Source organism: Anomaloglossus baeobatrachus, chromosome 9 (genome assembly GCF_048569485.1).
Source record: "Anomaloglossus baeobatrachus isolate aAnoBae1 chromosome 9, aAnoBae1.hap1, whole genome shotgun sequence".
NCBI classification, from domain to species: domain Eukaryota; kingdom Metazoa; phylum Chordata; class Amphibia; order Anura; family Aromobatidae; genus Anomaloglossus; species Anomaloglossus baeobatrachus.
This window is the reverse complement of record NC_134361.1, coordinates 118612903-118636677: the sequence shown is the minus strand read 5'-3', so window position 1 is coordinate 118636677 and position 23775 is coordinate 118612903. Positions and strand designations below refer to the sequence as shown.

The 23775-nt window shown below is 53.3% G+C and overlaps 1 protein-coding gene across 1 annotated transcript in view; it reads left to right on the top strand.

Annotated features, from left to right (window-relative positions):
• The window catches only part of NONO (non-POU domain containing octamer binding), a 51418-nt gene that overhangs the window by 3806 nt on the left and 23837 nt on the right, over positions 1-23775 (top strand). Inside the window, 4 exon segments of the mRNA XM_075323958.1 lie at positions 1559-1699; positions 1774-1967; positions 4781-5024; positions 5027-5081. Of these exon segments, the coding sequence (XP_075180073.1) occupies positions 1564-1699; positions 1774-1967; positions 4781-5024; positions 5027-5081 (629 nt within the window). The 5' untranslated portion in view covers positions 1559-1563.

Here is a 23775-nt window from a genome sequence, read left to right as displayed (position 1 = left end):
CCGAGCGGAGGGGGGGGCACTGCCAATGTGGGGGTGCCGAGCGGAGGGGGGGGCACTGCCAATGTGGGGGTGCCGAGCGGAGGGGGGGGCACTGCCAGTGTGGGGGTGCCGAGCGGAGGGGGGGCACTGCCAGTGTGGGTGTGCCGAGCGGAGGGGGGGGGCACTGCCAATGTGGGGGTGCCGAGCGGAGGGCGGGGGCACTGCCAATGTGGGGGTGCCGAGCGGAGGGCGGGGGCACTGCCAATGTGGGGGTGCCGAGCGGAGGGGGGGGGCACTGCCAGTGTGGGGGTGCTGAGCGGAGGGGGCACTGCCAGTGTGGGGTGCCGAGCGGATGGGGGGGCACTGCCAGTGTGGGGGTGCCGAGCGGAGGGGGGGCACTGCCAGTGTGGGTGTGCCGAGCGGAGGGGGGGGGCACTGCCAATGTGGGGGTGCCGAGCGGAGGGCGGGGGCACTGCCAATGTGGGGGTGCCGAGCGGAGGGCGGGGGCACTGCCAATGTGGGGGTGCCGAGCGGAGGGCGGGGGCACTGCCAATGTGGGGGTGCCGAGCGGAGGGGGGGGGCACTGCCAGTGTGGGGGTGCTGAGCGGAGGGGGCACTGCCAGTGTGGGGTGCCGAGCGGAGGGGGGGCACTGCCAGTGTGGGGGTGCATAGTGGAGGGGGGCACTGCCAGTGTGGGGGGGTGCATAGTGGAGGGGGGCACTGCCAGTGTGGGGGGGGTGCAGAGTGGAGGGGGGGCACTGCCAGTGTGGGGGGTGGTGCTGGGGGGGGCACTGCCAGTGTGGGGGTGCCGAGCGGAGGGGGGGGGCACTGCCAGTGTAGGGGTGCAGAGCGGAGGGGGGGCACTGCCAGTGTGGGTGGGGTGCTGAGGGGGGGCACTGCCAGTGTGGGGGTGCAGAGTGGAGGGGGGCACTGCCAGGTTGGTGGTTCTACATTGATGTGCAGTGCATGGTGAAGTCTCGGGTGCCCTGTAACACTGGGGTGATATTTAGGAGCTGCTGTATTATAGTGATACTTTGCAGCTTTTGTCCTAAACACCAGAATCTCCTTGTAATATTTTTTGTAGTGATGTCCTCGTTGGATATATGTATACAGGTGTGGCAGTGACAGCGGTTAGTTGGGCTAGATGGCGAGTGTGCTGTGCCCCACAATGATATTCAGTCGCTGTTCTGCAGCGGTCCTCGCTGTGCAGGGAGATGCAGGGCACGAGCACTGGGGGTGAATGTGCCCCGGCTGCACGATTATTGCCAGATATATGCCTCCGTGCTGAGGGAACGGCTATAGACCCCTCGTTTTATTGGTTATTACAGATGCATTTGATTATTTGTAGAGCACCGTTAATTCCATGGTGCTGTACATCAGACGTTACATGCAAACCATAAGTATGCATTACAATGAACACCGAGGGCTTCCAGTCTGCAGGATAATGATTGAATTACATGGGTTTTGGGTTTTTTCTCATTAAATGTTATTGTGTTGATGTTGGCGGTGCCGGTCCAGCCAGAGATGGTAAATCTTGGACGTCGCAGGTTGTTTTCATGCTTTCATCTATTCTTTGCAGTTACAATGCAGGGAAATAGAGGCTATAAGATGGAGCACCAGAACCACGCTCACAGGAAACCGCAATATAATCAGCCCTACTATATACTGCCGGAACCCGAAGGGCCTTCTCCTACCAATGGGCAGGAGTCCACCAGCCCAAGTAAGTTTCTGCCATCTGCCGCCATGCCGTCCGGCTGCAGCCCACCCGCTAAGCTTCTTTTATCTGCTGTCTAGATGAGGGAGTCACTATAGATTTGAAGAATTTCCGAAAACCAGGAGAGAAGACTTATACTCAGCGCAGCCGTCTGTTTGTGGGTAACTTGCCCTCCGATGTTACAGAAGAGGAGATGCGGAATATGTTTGACAAATATGGGAAGGCAGGCGAAATCTTCATACACAAAGACAAAGGCTTTGGTTTTATTCGGCTGGTGAGTATTGCTGTGTGGCGGTGAAAGCGCACTAATTACTGCATATGCTTTGTAAGGTGGGTAGTGCACCATGGCCGGCCTCCGTGGCATGTGCCCACACTGGTGCCCACATTGGTGTCCACATGGGTGTCCTGTTGTAGCCTCAGTCACTTCAATGGAGCTGAGCTGCTACAGCACACACAACCCAGGGGCGGGTGCGGGGCGGCTTGTTTGGGAGGAAGAAAACAGAGACAAGCCTCAGCCATGCATTTCTACTCATGGCAACTCTAGTGAAAGCTTGAATTCTGGGTCATGTGATTTCAGCTTTTTTGTCTTCACCTACTCACCCCATAATGTTAAGCGTCGCCCACTTTCACTTTAGGTATGTTCACACATCACAAATCTGCAGGTTCCATGCATAAATTGTTGCTAGATCTGCTAACATTTGTACTTCCAATGCATAAATGTGTTACCATGCAAGTAATATTCATTCATTTTTCATACAGAATCCGTGGTTCATGACAATGGGACTGATGTCCACTACTTTGACAACTCCTCATTCCGCTTGTTGGCCCCCCTAAAAATAAATAAGCCTTTACTTACCTCCAGTGCAGCTGCGATTCCAGCGATGTTTGAAGCTGCATTCCCGGGTCCCATGTGACATTGGTCACGGGGCCTGCGTGACATAACAATCAGCGCCCAGCGTCTGTCTTCCCGCCTTTAAACATTTGAGGAGGATATGAGCGCTACAGTGACTTCCTGCTCAAATGTCCAAACACAAGGAGACAGACGCCAGGCGCTGATTGGCTGTGGGGCTCGCGTGTCATAATGTCATGTGAGCCCCAGGAACGCGGCTTCAGAAAAAACTGGAACCGTGGCTGCACCGTAAGGCTACGTGCGCACTTACCGGATTTTGCCGCGGATTTTTTGCGGTTTTGCTGCATGTTTCGCTGCAGAAAATGTTCATAACATCTCTGCAGTGAATCACCAGCAAAACCTATGGGCAAAAAAAATCCTGTGCGCACTAGGCGGAATTTGACAGCTGCATGTTTTGCTGCGGGATTCCCGCAGCAAAAACAATTGCATGTCAATTCTTTTCCGCACGTCGCTGCGGGATTTCACTACATTGACTCCAATGTTAATCGTGAAATCCCGCAGGGAATAACGCAGGCAGCAAATTCTGTGCGGTTCACTGCGTTTTCCTGCGTTATTCCCTCCGGTATTTCGCAGTTTACCTCCGGTAATGTACATCGCTTGCCTGCGGTTTTGCAGGGAAGTGATGTCATTACAGGTAGAGGAAGCCATGCAGAGAGTAAACACACACAGATCGCACAGACACAGACACATCACACACAGACATCACAGACATAGAACACAGACACATAGAACACACATAGAAAGAAAACGGAAATATAGAAAACAAAGCACGTGGGCTCCGCTGCATATTTACCGTCCAGCCGAGGTAAGCACACAGCGGTGGCCCGGTATTCTCAGGCTGGGGAGGGAGAGGGGCAGGGTTAATGTCCCCCGCCTCACTCCCACCTCCCGCAGCCGAGAATATCAGCCGCAGCTGCTCCGGGACTGTCGCATGCATTATGCGGCAATACCGGCGTGTCCCCGGCTCTTCCTGCAGCCATGTAGCAGTGGCAGTCAGGGTAATACAAGGAGTTAATGGTGGCGGATCGCCACCATTAACTCCAGGCTTGATCACGGCAGCGTCTATGAGACAGCTGACATGATCAACCCGTAAGTAAAGTGAAAAAACACACACACAGAAAAATCCTTTATTTTAAATAAAACAAACAAGCCTCGTTCACCATTTTATTAACCCCCCCCGAAACAAAGCTCCGGCGTAATCCACAGGTCCTGCGCTGCTTACATCCAGCCGCGACTGACACACAGCGCTGAATTACCTCTGCTGTCTCGCAGCGAGACAGCAGAGGTAATTACCGGTCATTTCCCACGGCCGGTAGTGTGAACTCACTGCCGACCGTGGGAAATGCGTCTGTCTGTCTGTCTGTCTGTCTGTCTGTCTGTCTGTCTGTCTGTCTGTCTGTCTGTCTGTCTGTCTGTCTGTCTGTCTGTCTGTCTGTCTGTCTGTCTGTCTGTCTGTCTATTCTTCTGTCTCTTTATCTATCTACTATCTCAGAGTGAAATGACTTTTTTTTTTTTTCTTCAATGTGCTTTATTGCATTGAATGCAATAAAGCACATCCCAACCAGCAAGTGGCAATACCGCGGTAAAACCGCAGCAAACCGCATGCGGTTTTCGGGTGCGGTTTGCCGCAGTTTTTTACCGCGGGTGCGGTAATCTTTGAATACCTGCGGAATTTTCTTTAGAAAGTTCCATTTTCCAGTGCGCACATAGCCTAAATGAGTAAAGGCGGATTCATTTTCTGGGGCGAACAAGGGGAATGAGAAGGTGTTGTCCAAGTGGTGGGAAACCACTTATAAACATAAGCATATGGGCTTTATCCTTGCACTTGTGCTATGGACGCTTTTACATAATGCATGTGGACTTTACCATAAAAAATCTTCCCTCTTTCCTTTCCTCTCATCTGAAAAATACATGTTTATGCTTATTTGTTGTTGCTATTTCATTTCTGTAATATTAAAAAACATCTTAAATAAAGAATTTACAAAAAAAAAAAATTCTTACTTGTGAACTTAACCTTAGGATACAAGCAATGATGTTACTGATTGCAGAGGTTTGGGTTTTTTTGCTCCACTATTGTACTAATGTTAGATCATGCACTATTTACTTTGTCATTAATCTGCCAGTACTGATGGTACTGGTACCTTCATTTTTGTGCGTCTTATATTTTTTTTCTGTAGGAAACTCGGACTCTGGCAGAGATAGCGAAGGCTGAGCTTGACAATCTTCCTCTCCGTGGAAAACAGTTGCGTGTTCGCTTTGCCTGTCACAGTGCGGCGTTGTCTGTACGAAACCTTCCTCCCTTTGTTTCAAATGACCTTTTGGAAGAAGCCTTCTCCATGTTTGGTCAGGTGGAGAGGGCTATTGTCATTGTGGATGATCGTGGAAGACCATCCGGTAAAGGAATCGTTGAATTTGCATCTAAACGGCAGCCCGTAAGGCTCTTGATCGCTGCGCCGATGGGTCTTATCTTCTTACTGCGTGAGTAGTCAAAGCAGGGACTTATTGCCTTTATGGACTCCTTGTCATACAGACAATGCAGCTGATATCATTAGTGATTGTTATTAATTACATATCATAAGACCCATTGATAGTCCTTTTATTAAAGGGATTCTGTCACCACAAATGACATATCTAACCTATTAATATGGGCATACAGGTTATAGAATGCTGGAAAAGTCATGCCTGTACTCATCTTTTATCACTTTATGTAAATGAGCTCTTCCAGGCTATGGGGCGGATGCTGCCTGGAAGATAACTCCGCCTCCAGAGATTATTATAAATAATCACACCAGTGTGACGGCCGCTCTCTGCTCTCACTGCAGAACTGTGTGTGATTATTACTGACACTGAACGAGCAGTTTCTTTGTCGCTCCATTGGGAGACCCAGACAATTGGGTGTATAGCTACTGCCTCCGGAGGCCACACAAAGTATTACACTTTAAAAAGTGTAACCCCTCCCCTCTGCCTATACACCCTCCCGTGCATCACGGGCCCATCAGTTTTTATGCTTTGTGTTGAAGGAGGCACACATGCACACAATGCTCCACATTTTAGTCAGCAGCAGCTGCTGACTATTTCGGATGGAAGAAAAGAGGGCCCCTAAGGGCCCCCGGCATGCTCCCTTCTCACCCCACTGAGTCGGCGGTGTTGTTAAGGTTGAGGTACCCATTGCGGGTACACAGGCTGGAGCCCACATGCCGTTTTCCTTCCCCATCCCTTAGGGGCTCTGGGTGAAGTGGGATCCATAACCGGTCATCCAGGCACTGGGACCGGGCTCCCTCCGCAGCCCCTGGTGGTATCTGCCGGACAGGAGACTAAGTATCGTCAGGGACAAGGCCCTGCAACTACAGGTACTCTGTGTCCCCTTTGGGACGGTGCATGGAGCACCTGGGCCTCAGACGCTGCAGCGCCTGCAGTGTTGTTTTTTGTCCGGGACTACCGCGCCGACCGTGCCTGCTTGTCGGCCGCGGTTTTTACTTTAGTCCCCGGCTTTTGCGGCCTAGTACATTAAACGCCCGCCCCCGGGCCTGCCAGTCAGGGGCAAGGGCGGGACGGTCGGTCTGACGCCGACAGTGAGGGCTGGAGCACACATTGCTGTCCTCCTCCCCCCTCACTAATCCCTATGGGGCACCAGTTCCCGCACTTTTGTAAGTTACGCCCACGGCTCCCTCCTCCCCTGTGAACGCCGACAGCCATGTTTTAACACATCCTGCCGGTGGAGGACTTCTGGCTGCAGCTCTGGGAGACCCGAGGCAGGGAATCTGGTGGCCACACACCGCTGGAGCGGTTGGTAAGCCACACCGGTTACCGGTGCTGGTCCCCCTAGGGTGCTGAACTGTATATAGATACGTTATATTTGTATACTTTTTCCGGTTCAGCTGTACTGTTCACTTGTGGCTATATACCCTCAGTGATCACGCTCCTGGGAGACAACAGCATGTCGTTCACAAGGAGCAAGGGTGCCAAGACACAGGGTTATTTTGCTACCTGTACCTCTTGTGCGGCTATGTTACCTGCAGGTTCCACCTACCCTCACTGTGAGCAATGCTCGGCCCCTGTGGCACTCGCTCAGCCGGAGCCTGAGGCACTAGGGGGTCCCTCGGCCCAGGTAGAACCGCCGGCCCCCCCTGTCCAGATGGCAGGGACAGAGTTTGCTGTTTTAGCCGACAAACTCTCTGAGTCGCTTTCTCATTCCATGACCCAGTCTATGGATAAATGGTCGGCTAAGTTTCTAGAGGTTTTGCAGTCCAGACCGGCCCTTACACAGGCCCTGGGCACTGCGGGATCACCCCCAGGCCCCTCTCTGTCTGCGACTAAGCGTGTTCCTGGAGTGGCCTCTAGTTATTATGTGCAGGACTCCGGCACGGACCGCAGTCCCAGACCAGCTAAGCGGGCTCGCTTAGAATCTTCCCCGACTTCATCACGCAGTTCGGGGTCTCAGCTTGAGGATTCTCTAGAGGAGGAGGCGGAGGTCGCAGCTCAGGACTCTGACCCTGACGTTGCTCTCAATCTGGATACACCTGAAGGGGACGCCATAGTAAATGACCTTATAGCGTCCATCAACCAGGTGCTAGATCTGTCTCCCCCAACTCCGCCTACAGAGGATTCGGCTTCACAACAGGAGAAACACCAGTTTAGGTTTCCTAAACGTACCCGGAGTGCTTTCTTCGATCACTCTAACTTTAGGGATGCTGTCCAGAAGCACAGGGCTTTCCCGGACAAGCGATTTACTAAACGCCTTAATGACACACGTTACCCCTTCCCCGCTGACGTGGTTAAGGGTTGGGCTCAGTGTCCCAAGGTGGATCCTCCAGTCTCTAGACTGGCGGCTAGATCCGTAGTAGCAGTGGCTGACGGTGCATCGCTCAAGGATGCCACGGACAGGCAGATAGAGCTCCTACTGAAATCCATCTATGAAGCCATAGGCGCGTCTTTTGCCCCAGCCTTTGCAGCTGTGTGGGCTCTCCAGGCTATCTCAGCTTGTCTGTCTGAGATTAATGCGGTCACCCGTACCGCTGCGCCACAAGTAACATCTTTGACTTCTCAGGCGTCAGTATTCGCATCCTACGCCATGAATGCTGTCCTGGACTCGGCTAGCCGTACAGGGGTAGCATCCGCCAATTCTGTGGCAGTCCGCAGAGCCATGTGGCTACGCGAATGGAAGGCAGACTCTGCTTCCAGGCGACCGACTGTTTGGCGAGCGATTGGATGAAATTATTAAGCAATCCAAGGGAAAGGACTCGTCCTTACCCCAACCCAAACCAAACAGACCTCAGCAACGGAAGGTTCAAGCGAGGTTTCGGTCCTTTCGGCCCTCAGCCAGATCCCAACCCTCCTCGTCCAACAGGCCACAGAAGAACCAGAGGAACTCTTCTGCATGGCGGTCTAAGTCACGTCCTCCAAAGACCACCGGAGGCACCGTCTCCAAGGCGGCCTCCTCATGACTCTCGGCCGCCCCAAACCGCATCCTCGGTCGGTGGCAGGCTCTCCCGCTTTTGCGACGCCTGGTGGCCACATGTCCAAGACCGATGGGTGAGAGACATTCTGTCTCACGGTTACAGGATAGAGTTCAGCTCTCGTCCTCCGACTCGTTTTTTCAGAACATCTCCGCCCCCCGAGCGGACCGTTGCGCTTTTTCAGGCGGTGGACACTCTGAAAACAGAAGGAGTGGTGATCCCCGTTCCCCTTCAGGAACGCGGTCGCGGTTTTTACTCCAATCTGTTCGTGGTGCCAAAAAAGGACGGCTCATTCCGTCCCGTTTTGGACCTCAAATTGCTCAACAGACATGTGACAACCAGGCGGTTTCGCATGGAATCCCTCCGATCTGTCATCGCTTCGATGTCCCAAGGAGACTTCCTAGCATCAATCGACATCAAAGATGCCTATCTCCATGTGCCGATCGCTCAAGAGCATCAACGCTTTCTGCGTTTCGCCATCGGGGACGAACACCTTCAGTTTGTGGCACTGCCTTTCGGCCTGGCGACAGCCCCACGGGTCTTCACCAAGGTCATGGCATCCGTCGTAGCGATCCTACACTCTCAGGGCCACTCGGTGATCCCTTACCTAGACGATCTCCTAGTCAAGGCACCCTCACGGGTGGCTTGTCAACACAGTCTGACCGTTGCTCTGGAGACTCTCCAGAGGTTCGGGTGGATCATCAATTTTCCGAAGTCAAAATTGTCTCCGACCCAGTCACTGACGTACCTCGGGATGGAGTTTCATACTCTCTCAGCGATGGTCAAGCTGCCGCTGGACAAACAGCGGTCGCGGCAGACAGGGGTGCAATCCCTTCTTCGGGCCCAGTCGCACCCCTTGAGGCGCCTCATGCACTTCCTGGGGAAGATGGTGGCAGCAATGGAGGCAGTTCCATTTGCGCAATTTCATCTCCGTCCTCTCCAATGGGACATTCTCCGCAAATGGGACAAGAGGCCGACGTCCTTAGACAGGAACGTCTCTCTGTCTCTGGAAGCCAAGACCTCGCTTCAGTTGTGGCTTCTCTCCACCTCTCTGTCGAAAGGAAAATCCTTTCTGCCCCCATCCTGGGCTGTGGTCACGACGGACGCGAGCCTGTCAGGATGGGGAGCGGTTTTTCTCCACCACAAGGCTCAGGGAACCTGGACTCCGACAGAGTCCTCCCTTCAGATCAATGTTCTGGAGATAAGGGCAGTGTATCTAGCCCTCAAGGCGTTCCATCGGTGGCTCGAGGGCAGGCAGATCCGCATACAGTCGGACAACGCCACGGCGGTTGCGTACATCAACCACCAGGGCGGCACTCGCAGTCGTCAAGCCTTCCAAGAAGTCCGGCGGATTCTGCTGTGGGCGGAGGCCACACCCTCCACCATCTCCGCGGTTCACATTCCGGGCGTAGAAAACTGGGAAGCAGACTTCCTCAGTCGCCAGGGCATGGACGCGGGGGAATGGTGTCTCCACCCGGACGTGTTTCAGGAGATCTGTTGCCGCTGGGGAACGCCGGACGTCGATCTCATGGCGTCTCGGCACAACAACAAGGTCCCGGCATTCATGGCACGGTCTCAGGACCACAGAGCTCTGGCGGCGGACGCCTTAGTTTAGGATTGGTCGCAGTTTCAACTGCCTTATGTATTCCCTCCTCTGGCAATGCTGCCCAGAGTGTTGCGCAAGATCAGGTCCGACTGCCGCCGCGCCATCCTCGTCGCTCCAGATTGGCCGAGGCGGTCGTGGTAGCCGGATCTGTGGCATCTCACGGTGGGGCAACCGTGGGCGCTCCCAGACCGACCAGACTTGCTATCTCAAGGGCCATTTTTCCATCTGAATTCTGCGGCCCTCAACCTGACTGTGTGGCCATTGAGTCCTGGCTCTTAGCGTCCTCAGGGTTGTCTCAAGATGTCATTGCCACTATGAGACAGGCCAGGAAACCAACGTCAGCCAAGATCTATCACAGAACTTGGAGGATCTTCTTAGCCTGGTGCTCTGAGAGGGGGTTTATCCCCTGGCCGTTTGCCTTACCCAGATTTCTTTCCTTCCTTCAATCGGGATTGGACAAGGGTTTGTCTCTCGGCTCTCTCAAAGGTCAAGTCTCGGCGCTTTCCGTGTTTTTTTTCAAAAGCGTCTAGCCAGGCTTCCGCAGGTCCGCACGTTCCTGCAGGGAGTTTGCCACATAGTCCCACCTTACAAGCGTCCGCTGGAACCCTGGGATCTCAACATGGTGCTACGGGCTCTTCAAAAACCACCTTTTGAGCCGCTGCGGGATGTCTCTCTATCACGTCTTTCGCAGAAGGTGGCATTTCTAGTGGCGGTTACTTCACTCCGTAGAGTGTCAGAGCTTGCAGCGCTGTCATGCAAAGGCCCTTTACTGGTATTTCACCAGGATAAGGTGGTTCTGCGTCCGGTCCCGGACTTTCTCCCTAAGGTGGTGTCCACTTTTCATCTCAATCAGGATATCTCCTTACCTTCATTTTGCCCTCATCCAATTCACCAATTTGAAAAGGATTTGCATTTGTTAGATCTGGTGAGAGCACTCCGGATCTACGTGTCTCGCACGGCGCCACTGCGCCGCTCTGATGCGCTCTTTGTCCTTGTCGCTGGCCAGCGTAAGGGGTCGCAGGCTTCCAAGTCAACCTTGGCTCGGTGGATCAAGGAACCGATCTTTGAAGCCTACCGTTCTTCTGGGCTTCCGATTCCTTCAGGGCTGAAAGCCCATTCTACCAGAGCCGTGGGTGCGTCCTGGGCATTGCGGCACCAGGCTACGGCTCAGCAGGTGTCAGGCGGCTACCTGGTCGAGTCTGCACACTTTCACGAAACACTATCAGGTGCATACCTATGCTTCGGCAGATGCCAGCCTAGGTAGGCGAGTCCTTCAGGCGGCGGTTGCCCACCTGTAAGAGGGGGCCGTTGTTTCGGCTCTTTTTATCGAGGTATTCTTTTACCCACCCAGGGACTGCTTTTGGACGTCCCAATTGTCTGGGTCTCCCAATGGAGCGACAAAGAAGAAGGGAATTTTGTTTACTTACCGTAAATTCCTTTTCTTCTAGCTCCTATTGGGAGACCCAGCACCCGCCCCTGTTCCCTTCGGGCTGTTTGTTCTTTTGTGTACACATGTTGTTCATGTTGAATTGTTCCTTTGGTTCATGGTTTCAGTTCTCCGAACATCCTTCAGATTGAATTTACCTCAGACCAATTTATAAGTTTCCTCCTTCCTGCTTTGGCACCAAAACTGATGGGCCCGTGATGCACGGGAGGGTGTATAGGCAGAGGGGAGGGGTTACACTTTTTAAAGTGTAATACTTTGTGTGGCCTCCGGAGGCAGTAGCTATACACCCAATTGTCTGGGTCTCCCAATAGGAGCTAGAAGAAAAGGAATTTACGGTAAGTAAACAAAATTCCCTTCTTTGGTGCATATTTCTAAACCCTGCCTAACTGTCCTCGAAATCTAGTAGCATAGATAAAGAGATCATTAGAAAAAGCATTTCTAAAGACCCTAATTATATGCTAATGAGGCCGGGGACTAGTCACAAGGGTGTTAGTTCCTGCTCTCATTCCGTCCCTTAGCATGTCCACTGGGACGTACTAAAATAATCATCTGTAGTGACACGTGCCTCAGAACGCTGGGCATAGGGTCAGTGTGTCAGGTCAGAAGTCCCTGGCACTTGCGGTCATGCGCACTACACAAGTTTGAAGCCGGGACACGTACACCCAGCTTCATAGTGCCAATGACCGGAAGTATGGGGATCATGCTCACTGAGCCGGGCGGCAGCAGAGGTGAGCACGACCATGCCTCTGACTCTGTGCATTCATTAGCATGATATCACGCCTGCAGGGGCATGCTTACATAAGGGGGCTGGCTAGCTAAGGGAACTAACGCCCTTGTGACTAGTATCTGGCCTCATTAGCATATCACCACATGTACACATGTAAGTGTTGAAGGTCTCCTTACTATTTGCTTTAATGTTATCAGTCTGATCAATTTATGGGATTCTGCTGTAATGATACATTTTTGCCTGTACGTTATTAATTACTAGCAAGGTTTTTTTTTTACCCCTCTTTTACCTATGGGCACATCAGACTTTTTTTTTATATCATTAAGTGCATTTATTCTTAAAGGGCTAGTGTCCCTTAAACTGGTTACTACAACACGTGTTTCTTCGGCGCTCCATTGGGAGACCCAGACGATTGGGTGTATAGCTACTGCCTCCGGAGGCCACACAAAGTATTACACTAAAAAGTGTAAGGCCCCTCCCCTTCTGCATATACACCCCCCGTGGGATCACGGGCTGCTTCAGTTTTATGCTTTGTGCGAAGGAGGTCAGACATCCACGCATAGCTCCACTGTTTAGTCAGCAGTAGCTGCTGACTATGTCGGATGGAAGAAAAGAGGGCCCATACTAGGGCCCCCAGCATGCTCCCTTCTCACCCCACTTTTGTCGGCGGTGTTTGTTAAGGTTGAGGTACCCATTGCGGGTACGGAGGCTGGAGCCCACATGCTGTTTTTCCTTCCCCATCCCCCCTCGGGGCTCTGGGTGAAGTGGGATCTTACCGGTCTCCAGGCACTGAGACCGAGCTGCATCCACAGACCCGGAGAACCTGCTGGATATGGAGCTGGGTATCGTCAGGGACAGGGCCCTGCTACATTAAGATACTCTGTGTCCCCGTACACATCGCACACACACACACCAGCATTGCTGGGAGTGCTAGTGCGCCGGGGACAACAGCGCGGAGCGCTTGTGCTATTATTCACTGCAGCTTAGCTGAGTGAATTTATGTGTTAGAAACTGCCGCGCCGGCCGCTGTGGGGTGTTTTACACTGTGGCGCGGCTGGGACTTGTGGTGCGCCGGGGACTTCCGCGCTGGCCGTGCACATAGGACGGCCGCGCTTATTACTCGAGTCCCCGGCTTTGCGGCCTAGTTTTCGCTTCGTTCCCGCCCCCAGCCCTGCCAGTCAGGGGAGGGGCGGGATGCTGTACAGAAAGTCAGCGCCGAGAGCTGGAGTCTGCTTTGCATTCTCCAGCCCCCTTCACTGGACACAGTGGGACGCCAGTTTCCCGCTCTTGTCTGGGGCACGCCCACGGCCCGCCCCTCTTCACAAGACGCCGGCAGCCATTCCTGCACGCAGTCTGGGCTGGAGAAGGGAGACAAGCTCTGGGCAACCAGTCACAGGATTCGGGCGACCACACACCCGCCTTTGTGCGGGCGGTAAGCAGCACCTGAAGTGCTGACCCCACTAATGCCATTTGTACTTTATGCCTAGATGGCTAGACTACAGCAGCAAAAAGCAAGGGTGCTAAGGCACAGGCTTTCTAGGCTGCTTGTATTGCATGTGCTGAAGTGTTCATTTGTACTTTATGCTGGTATGCTATACACTGCACTGTACGGTCGCTATTCTTGGCTATATACTCCTAGATGGCTGGACAACAGCAGCAAAAAAGCAAGGGTGCTAAGGCACAGGCTTTCTAGGCTGCTTGTACTGCATGTGCTGAAGTGTTCATTTGTACTTTCTGCTTGTATGCTATACATTGCACTGTACGGTCGCTATTCTTGGCTAATGCTTCTAGATGGCTAGACAACAGCAGCAAAACAGAAAGGGTGCCAAGGCACAGGCTTTTTATGCTGCTTGTACTGCACGTGATACTGTTCCACACGGCAGGTTCCACTGTACCCATTGTGTGCAATGCTCCCCTGTAGCACTTGGTCAGCCGGGGTCTCTGCTAGAGGTGGCCAAAGGAACCACCTGTGAACCCTGTCCAGGGACAGGGACGGAGTTGCATTTTCGGCTGATAGATTGTCTGTGACGGTGACTAACATCTTAGAGACTTTGCAGTCCAGACGGACCATGGGCAATGTTGATACAATGCTCCCTGGCCGCCCTCATTTGGAACAAATCAGTGCTCCGGGGGGGTCCCACGCATCCCAGGGCGCAGGCTCTGACACGGACGACAGTCCCAGACAGTCTAAGCGAGCTCGCTGGGAGCGGCACTCGGCTTCATCACTGGTTAGGGTCCCAGCAGGACTCTCTGTATGATGAGGCAGACGTAGCTGATCAGGACTCTGATTCTGAGACCGCTCTCAATCCGGATACTCCGGATGGTGACGCCATAGTGAATGATCTCCTAGCGTCCATCAAGGGAATGTTGGATATTTCTCCCTCAGCTTCTCCGGTGGAGGAGTCAGCTTCACAGCAGGAGAAATCCCTTTTCAGTATCTCAAGCGTATTTTGAGTACTTTTCTGGCCACTCTGACTTCAGAGAAGCAATCCGGAAACACCACACTTATCCAGATAAGCGTTCTCCAATCGTATTAAGGATACACGTTATCCTTTTTTATCCCTGACGTGGTCAAGCGCTGGACCCAGTGTCCAAAGGTGGATCCCCCAATCTCCAGGCTTGCGGCTAGATCCATAGTTGCAGTGGAAGATGGGACTTCACTTAAAGATGCCATTGACAGGCAGATGGTCCTCTGGTTGAACTCTGTCTATGAAGCTATCGGCGTGTCGGTTGCTCCGGCATTCGCAGCCGTATGGGCATTCCAAGCTATTTCAGCTGGTCTTGCGCACGTGGACACTGTCACATGTAAATCTGTGCCGCAGATGGCGTCCTTAACCTCGCAATGTCTGCATTGCGACTTACGCTATTAATGCTGTCCTGCACTACGAGCCGTACGTCAATGGCGTCCGCCGACTCCGTGGTTTTACGCAGAGCCTTGTGGTTGAGGGAATGGAAAGCAGATTCTGCTTCCAAAAAAGTGCTTAACCAGTTTGCCATTATCTGGTGACTGACTGTTTGGTGAGCGATTGGATGAAATTCATTACAGTCCAAGGGTAAGGACTCTTCCTTACACCAGCCCAGATCAAACAACACAACAGAGGAAGGGACAGTCGAGGTTTCGGTCCTTTCCCAGGCTCGGGCAGGTCCCAATTGTCCTCGTCCAAAAGGACTCAAAAGGCTCAGAGAGGCGCAGATTCCTGACAGGCTCAATCACGCCCAAGGAAGGCAGCCGGAGGAACCGCTACCAAGGCGGTTTCCTCATGACGATCAGCCCTCTCTCTCCGCATCCGCGGTCGGTGGCAGACTCTCCCGCTTTGGCGACATTTAGCTGCCACAGGTCAAAGACCGGTGGGTGAGAGACATTTGTCTCACGTGTACAGGATAGAGTTCTGTTCTCGTCCTCCGACTAGATCTTCAGAACTTCCTCACCTCCCGACCGAGCCGATGCTCTTCTGCAGGCAGAAGGAGTGGTAATCCCTGTTCCTCCTCAGGAACAAGATATGGTTTTTACTCCAATCTGGTCGTGGTACCAAAAGACGACGGCTTTTTCCGTTCCGTTTTGGACCTAAAACTGCTCAACAAGCACGTGAAAACCAGGCGGTTCCGGATGGAATCCCTCCGCTCCGTCATTGCCTCAATGTCTCAAGGAGATTTCCTAGCGTCAATAGACATCAGGATGCTTATCTCCACGTGCCGATTGCTCCAGAGCACCGGTGTTGGCTACGTTTCGTTATTGAAGACAAGCATCTTCAGTTCGTAGCCCTGCCCTTCGGTCTGGCGACAGCCCCACGGCTTTTCACCAAGTTCATGGCAGCAGTGGGAGTAGTCCTGCACTCTCAGGGTCACTCTGTGATCCCTTACTTGGACGATCTACTTGTCAAGGCACCCTCTCAAGAGGCATGCCAACACAGCCTGAACGTGGCGCTGGAGACTCTCCAGAGTTTCGGGTGGATCATAAACTTTTCAAAGTTAAATCTGACACCGACCCAATCGCTGACATATCTTGGCATGGAGCTTCACACTCTCTCAGCGATAGTGCAGCTCCCGCTGAACATACAGCGTTCACTACAGACGGGGGTGCAGTCTCTCCTTCAAGGCCAGTCACACCCCTTAAGACGCCTCATGCAGAGGCAGTCCCTTTCGCGCAGTTTCATCTGCGTCCACTTCTATAGGACATTCTTCGCCAATGGGATGGGAAGTCGTCGTCCCTAGACAGGAACGTACCCCTTTCTCAGACGGGCAAGGACTCTCTTCAGAGGAGTCCACCCTTCAGATCAATGTTCTGGAAATCTGGGCAGGGTATCTTGTCCTGCAAACCTTCCAGCAGAGGCTGGAAGGCAAACGGATCCGAATTCAGTCGGACAACTTCGCAGCGGTGGCATACATCAACCACCAAGGCGGAACATGCAGTCGGCAAGCCTCCCAGGAAGTCCGGCGGATTCTGATGTGGGTGGAAGACAGAGCATACACCATATCCGCAGTTCACATCCCGGGCGTAGAAAACTGGGAAGCAGACTTCCTCAGTCGCCAGGGCATGGACGCAGGGGAATGGTCTCTGCACCCGGACGGGTTTCAAGAAATCTGTAGCCGCTGGGGGAGGCCGGACGTCGACCTACTGGCGTCTCGGCACAACAACAAGGGCCCGATTTTCATGGCGCGGTCTCACGATCAAGGAGCTCTGGCGGCAGGCGCCTTAGTTCAGGATTGGTCGCAGTTCCAGCTACCCTATGTGTTTCCCCCTCTGGCACTGTTGCCCAGAGGGCTACGCAAGATCAGCTCCGATTGCCGCCGCGCCATCCTCGTCGCCCCAGACTGGCCGAGGAGGTCGTGGTACCTGCATCTGTGGCATCTCACGGTCGGCCAACCGTGGGCACTACCAGACCGGCCAGACTTACTGTCCCAAGGGCCGTTTTTTCCATCAGAATTCTACAGCCCTGAACCTGACTGTGTGGCCATTGAGTCCTGGATCCTAGCGTCTTCAGGATTATCTCAAGACGTCATTGTCACCATGAGACGGGCTAGGAAGCCGACGTCTGCCAAGATCTACCACAAGACGTGGAAGATATTCTTATCTTAGTGCTCTGCTCAGGGAGTGTCTCCCTGGACATTTGCATTGCCTACTTTTCCTTCCTTCCTGCAATCTGGTTTGGGAAAAGGTTTGTCGCTCGGCTCCCTTAACGGACGAGTCCCAGCGCTGTCTGTATTCTTTCAGAAGCGCATAGTACGACTTCCTCAGGTACGCACGTTCCTGCAGGGGGTTTGTCACATTGTCCCTCCGTACAAGAGGCCGTTAGACCCATGGGATATGAACAGGGTACTAATTGCTCTCCAGGAGCCGCCCTTTGAGCCTCTGAGGGATGTTTCACTTTCTCGACTTTCACAGAAAGTGGCCTTTTTGGTAGCGGTCACGTCTCTTCAGAGAGTGTCCGAGCTAGCAGCGCGGTCATCCAAAGCTCCCTTCCTGGTGTTTCACCAAGACAAGGTAGTGCTGCGCCTGATTCCGGGGTTTCTCCCTAAGGTGGTATCCCCCTTTTCATCTCAGTTAGGATATCTCCTTACCTTCCTTTTGTCCTCATCCAGTTCATCGATATGAATTGGATTTGCATTTGTTGGATCTGATGAGAGCGCTCAGAATCTACATTTCCTGCACGGCGCCCCTGCGCCGCTCGGATGCACTCTTTGTACTTGTCGCTGGTCAGCGCAAAGGGTCGCAGGCTTCCAAATCCACCCTGGCTCGATGGATCAAGGAACCAATTCTTGAAGCCTACCGTTCTGCTGGGCTTCCGGTTCCATCAGGGCTGAAGGCCCATTCTACCAGAGCCGTGGGTGCGTCCTGGACATTATGGCACCAGGCTACGGCTCAGCAGGTGTGCCAGGCGGCTTCCTGGGCGAGTCTGCACACCTTCACCAAGCGTTATCAGGTGCATGCCTACGCTTAGGCGGATGCCAGCCTAAGTAGAAGAGTCCTGCAGGCGGCGGTTGCCTCCATGTAGGGAAGGGCTGTTTTTACAGTCCAAACTTGAGGTATTAATTTACCCACCCAGGGACTGCTTTTGGACGTCCCAATCGTCTGGGTCTCCCAATGGAGCGCCGAAGAAGAAGGGAATTTTGTTACTTACCGTAAATTCCTTTTCTTCTAGCTCCAATTGGGAGACCCAGCACCCGCCCCTGTTCCTTCGGGATTTTTGGTTGTTCGGGTACACATGTTGTTCATGTTGAATGGTTTCAGTTCTCCGATGTTCCTTCGGATTGAATTGTTTAACCAATTATTGGCTTTCCTCCTTCTTGCTTTTGCACTAAAACTGAAGCAGCCCGTGATCCCACGGGGGGTGTATATGCAGAAGGGGAGGGGCCTTACACTTTTTAGTGTAATACTTTGTGTGGCCTCCGGAGGCAGTAGCTATACACCCAATCGTCTGAGTCTCCCAATTGGAGCTAGAAGAAAAGGAATTTACGGTAAGTAACAAAATTCCCTTCTTTCTTAATATTAGGGTGGGTGTCCCTCCATTAGATTTTTTTTGTCCGTTTACATTCTTTATCGTTCCTATGGGAGACAGACATTGGGGTGTATAGCTTCTGCCTCCGGAGGACACACGAAGTACTACACTAAAAAGTGTAGCTCCTCCCTCTGAGCATATACACCCCCTGGATAACCAGATCTAGCCAGTTCATTGCTTTGTGTTCAGGAGGCATACATCCACACATGCATTCTCATCTGATTTTTCATTTTTGGAAAGTTTTTGAAGAAAAGCGGGTCCAAGCCTGGACTCCCGGCATGTCCCTTCTCACCCCACTGTGTCGGCGGTGTTGTTAAGGTTGATTCCAAGGCTGGAGCCTTACATGCCGCGCTCCTTCACCATCCCTCGGGCTCTGGCTTGAAGTGAGAGCCAGCACGGTTCTCCTTGCTTTGCAGGAGACCGGTCTCCATCCGCAGCCCTTCAGGATCCTGCTGGACGGAGCACTCATCCCGAGGGACTTGGAACCCTGCATCTCAGCAAGCTAAGTACATGAGACGTTTATATTCGGGGGGTCCCGGTACTTTATTATGGTGGGAGAGTGTGCTGTGTAACTTTTCTGACATTTCCGGCCGGTTCTCTGGTTGTTGCCTGAGAACCGCGCCGATGGTGCCTGCGCGCCGGCCGCATCGCTCAAATTTAGGCCCCGGCTTCGCCGGAGGCCTACTTTCGATTTCACTGCCCTCGCATGTCAATCATGCAGAGGGACAGTGCGTCTCCGCCCAGCGGCCGTTCGGCACAGGGGAGGGACACTCCTCTGAGTACATGTCCCCTCCCCTGTAAGTCTCCTTGGCCCTCCAGATCCCGCTCTCAGAGCAGGTCCCGCCCCCTCTCCTCGCTCCGGCGCCATTTTCTCAGCGTTCTTCCCTGTGATCAGCGCTGGCTGCAGCATCCCTGCTAAGCTGCTTGGGGGTCCGGGCTGTGGGATCTGGAGGGCACACAAACGGTCTGGTAAGCCACAACCTCCGGTTGTGGACCTTCTTATATACTCTCTGGGGGTCATTCTGGCTCAGAGCCCCCACTCTAGCAGCATGTCTCACACGAGGAGCAAGGCTGTACTCAGTATGCACTGCATGTAAGCTCGTGCTGCCTGAACCGAGCACATATCCACATTGTGATGCCTGCTCTAACCTGACAATGCCTCAGCCTGGAATCGCACCCACAGTGGTCCCTCCGGCTGCTCCGGCTCCGGTGGCTGAACCCCCGGCTTGGGTAGAATCCTTCTCTAGGTCAATCTCCCAGTCTTTTGCCGACTCAATGGGACAGCTGTCCCGGACTTTGCTGAACATGAATCAGCCCCCTTCTCAGGGCGCCTCTGCTGCTAGGGCTCTCTCAGCGGAGCTCACAGAGGATTCTTCATCTGGTCCCAGACCCCGTCCTCCTAAAAGGAGACGCAGGGTCCCCTCTCCTTCCTCGTTCCGCGGCTCTGATTCAAGAGCTGACTCGCAGGACGAGGAGGATGCCTTTACTGGGGGCTCGGAGGCTACCTCCATGTGCCCCATTGATCTGTCCGAAAGTGACTCAGATGTTAGTGATTTGATTGCGTCCATTAATTCTGTACTGGACCTCAATCCGCCAGTATCAGAGGAGCAACCCTCTCTGGCAGAAAAGCACCAGTTTACCTTGCCTAAGAGGACAAGGAGTGTGTTCTTTAACCACTCCAGTTTTCAGGCCACTGTGACCAAGCCTAGGGCCTGTCCTGACAAACGCTTCCCAAAGCGTGGTTCTGATGACCGTTTTCCCTTTCCACCTGAGGTGGTCAAGGAGTGGGCTCATTCACCAAAGGTAGACCCTCCGGTGTCTAGACTCTCAGCCCGGACCGTTGTATCAGTGGCTGATGGCACCTCTCTTAAGGATTCCACTGACCGCCAGGTTGACCTTCTGGCCAAATCTGTATATGAGGTGGCAGGGGCCTCGTTCTCCCCATCTTTTGCAGCAGTGTGGGCTCTCAAAGCCATCTCTGCTTCTCTAGAGGAGATGCATTCCCTCAACCCAATTCGGGTGGCTTGTCAATCTGCCCAAATCCACTCTGACTCCGACCCAGAGGCTCACGTACCTAGGGATGCAGTTCGAGACTCTGCCGGCACTTGTGAAGCTGCCCTTAGTCAAACAGCAGTCCCTCCATCTGGCGGTGCGCTCTCTGCTGAGGCCCCGCCGTCATTCCATTAGGCACCTAATGCAGGTGCTGGGTCAGATGGTGGCGTCAATGGAGGCTGTTCCCTTTGCCCAGTTCCATCTGCGTCCTCTGCAGCTGGATATTCTCCGCTGTTGGGACAAGCGGACTTCCTCCTTGCACAGGCTAGTTTCTCTGTCGCCACAGACCAGGGGCTCCCTTCAGTGGTGGCTTCGGCCCCTCTCTCTGTCTCAGGGACGCTCCTTCCTGGCCCCGTCCTGGGTGATCCTCACCACGGATGCCAGTCTATCCGGCTGGGGAGCGGTACGTCTCCACCACCGAGCACAGGGCACTTGGACTCCGTCCGAATCAGCCCTCTCGATCAATGTGCTGGAAACCAGAGCTGTGCTTCTAGCTCTCCTAGCCTTTCACCACCTGTTGGCGGGCAAGCACATCCGAGTCCAGTCAGACAACGCGACAGCGGTTGCCTACATCAATCACCAAGGCGGGACACGCAGCCGCCTGGCAATGTTAGAGGTTCAACGCATCCTTCAATGGACAGAGGACTCCAAGTCCACCATATCCACAGTCCACATCCCAGGCGTGGAAAACTGGGAAGCAGATTATCTCAGCCGTCAAACCGTGGACAGTGGCGAGTGGTCCCTGCATCCGGCAGTGTTTCAGTCAATCTGCCGCAGGTGGGGCACTCCGGAAGTGGATCTAATGGCATCCCGGCACAACAACAAGGTTCCGGTTTACGTGGCTCGCTCCCACGATCCTCAGGCCTTTGCAGCGAACGCTCTGGTTCAAGATTGGTCCCAGTTTCGTCTGTCCTACGTGTTTCCCCCTCTAGCTCTCTTGCCCAGAGTTCTGCGCAAGATCAGAATGTAGGGCCGTCGGGTCATCCTCATTGCTCCGGACTGGCCCAGGCGAGCTTGGTACCCAGACCTGCTCCATCTGTCCGTAGAGGTGCCGTGGCATCTTCCGGACCGTCCAGACCTTCTCTCACAAGGTCCGTTTTTCCGCCAGAATTCTGCGGCTCTCAGATTGACGGCGTGGCTCTTGAGTCCTGGATCTTGACGGCTTCTGGTATTCCTCCTGAAGTCATCTCCACTATGACTCTGGCTCGGAAGTCTTCCTCGGCCAAAATCTCTCACAGGACCTGGAGAATTTTCCTGTCCTGGTGTCGCTCTTCCGGCCATGCTCCTTGGCCTTTTTCCTTGCCGACCCTTCTGTCCTTTCTACAGTCCGGTCTGCAGCTAGGACTATCCCTCAATTCCCTCAAGGGACAAGTCTCGGCTCTGTCAGTGCTGTTCCAGCGGCGTATCGCCCGGCTGGCTCAGGTCCGCACCTTCATGCAGGGCGCGTCTCACATCATTCCGCCTTACCGGCGGCCCTTGGATCCCTGGGACCTCAATTTGGTCCTCACGGCCTTGCAGAAACCCCCCTTTGAGCCTCTTAGGGAGGTTTCTTTGTCTTGTCTTTCACAGAAAGTGGTCTTTCTAGTGGCCATAACTTCCCTCAGGAGAGTCTCTGATTTGGCTGCGCTCTCTTCGGAGTCACCTTTTTTGGTTTTTCATCAAGACAAGGTGGTTCTCCGTCCGACTCCGGACTTTCTCCCTAAGGTGGTTTCTCCTTTCCACCTTAACCAGGACATTTCCCTGCCTTCCTTTTGTCCGGCTCCTGTTCGCTTTGAAAAAGCGTTGCATACTCCTGGATCTGGTGCGGGCGCTCCGGATCTATGTGTCTCGCACCGCTGTTCTTAGGCGGTGCACCTCTCTTTTTGTGCTAACCACAGGTCGGCGTAAGGGCCTCTCGGCTTCTAAGCCGACCTTAGCTCGTTGGATTAGGTCGGCCATTTCCGATGCCTACCAGTGTACTCAGGTGCCTCCCCCGCCGGGGATCAAGGCACACTCGACCAGAGCTGTCGGTGCCTCTTGGGCTTTCAGGCACCAGGCTACGGCTCAGCAGGTCTGTCAGGCTGCCACTTGGACTAGCCTGCATACCTTTTTCAAAGCACTACCAAGTGCATGCTCATGCTTCGGCAGATGCGAGCTTGGGCAGACGCATCCTTCAGGCGGCTGTCGCCCATTTGTGAAGTTAGGCTCCGCCTACTTCTCAGTTTTTCTGTTTATTCCCACCCATGGACTGCTTTGAGACGTCCCAATGTCTGGGTCTCCCATAGGAACGATAAAGAAAGAGAATTTTGTTTACTTACCGTAAATTCTTTTTCTTATAGTTCCGTATTGGGAGACCCAGCACCCTCCCTGTTGCCTGTTGGCAGTTTCTTGTTCCGCGTGTTATCACCGGCTGTTGTCGTGGACAGAGTCTCCGGTTGTTCCGGTTCTTGCTCTGTCTTTACTTGTGGGTGGCTATTCTCCTTCAGCTTTTGCACTAAACTGGCTAGATCTGGTTATCCAGGGGGTGTATATGCTCAGAGGGAGGAGCTACACTTTTTAGTGTAGTACTTTGTGTGTCCTCCGGAGGCAGAAGCTATACACCCCAATGTCTGGGTCTCCCAATACGGAACTATAAGAAAAAGAATTTACGGTAAGTAAACAAAATTCTTTTTTTTTTAATATTTTGCATTTAAATCTAATTTTAATGTGATTTAATAACTCTTTTGCGTACAATATCCTCATGTTCTATCTGGTAGTTTGATTTATGTATTTGAGTTTAGTTGCCAATGTAAGTATTGGTGGGTTTATCTTGTGTTTGTATATCCATTCTGTATTGGGCTGCTAGCGCTCAGTAGCCCCATAGGCAATGAAAGGAGCAATCAGTCGAGCATGGGCACTGCCATTCCATTCTAATAGGCACCGAGGTGTCCACTTCTCTGATCAGTGTGCGTCCCGGCAGTCAGGCCTCCACCGTTCAACAAGATACCACCCATCCTTAGGAAAGCTGACAACTTTTTTCACTGCCACCTTTAAAGAAAAAAATCTTTCTTCGGCGCTCTATTGGGAGACCCAGACGATTGGGTGTATAGCACTGCCCTCCGGAGGCCACACAAAGCAATTACACTAAAAAGTGTAAGGCCCCTCCCCTTCTGGCTATACACCCCCAGTGGGATCACTGGCTCACCAGTTTTCTGCTTTGTGCGAAGGAGGTCAGACATCCACGCATAGCTCCACTGTTTGTAGTCAGCAGTAGCTGCTGGCTATATCGGATGGAAGAAAAGAGGGCCCATATGGGGCCCCCAGCATGCTCCCTTCTCACCCGCGGTGGTGCTTGTAAGGTTGAGGTACCTATTGCTGGTACGGAGGCTGGAGCCCACATGCTGTTTTCCTTCCACATCCCCTGGAGGG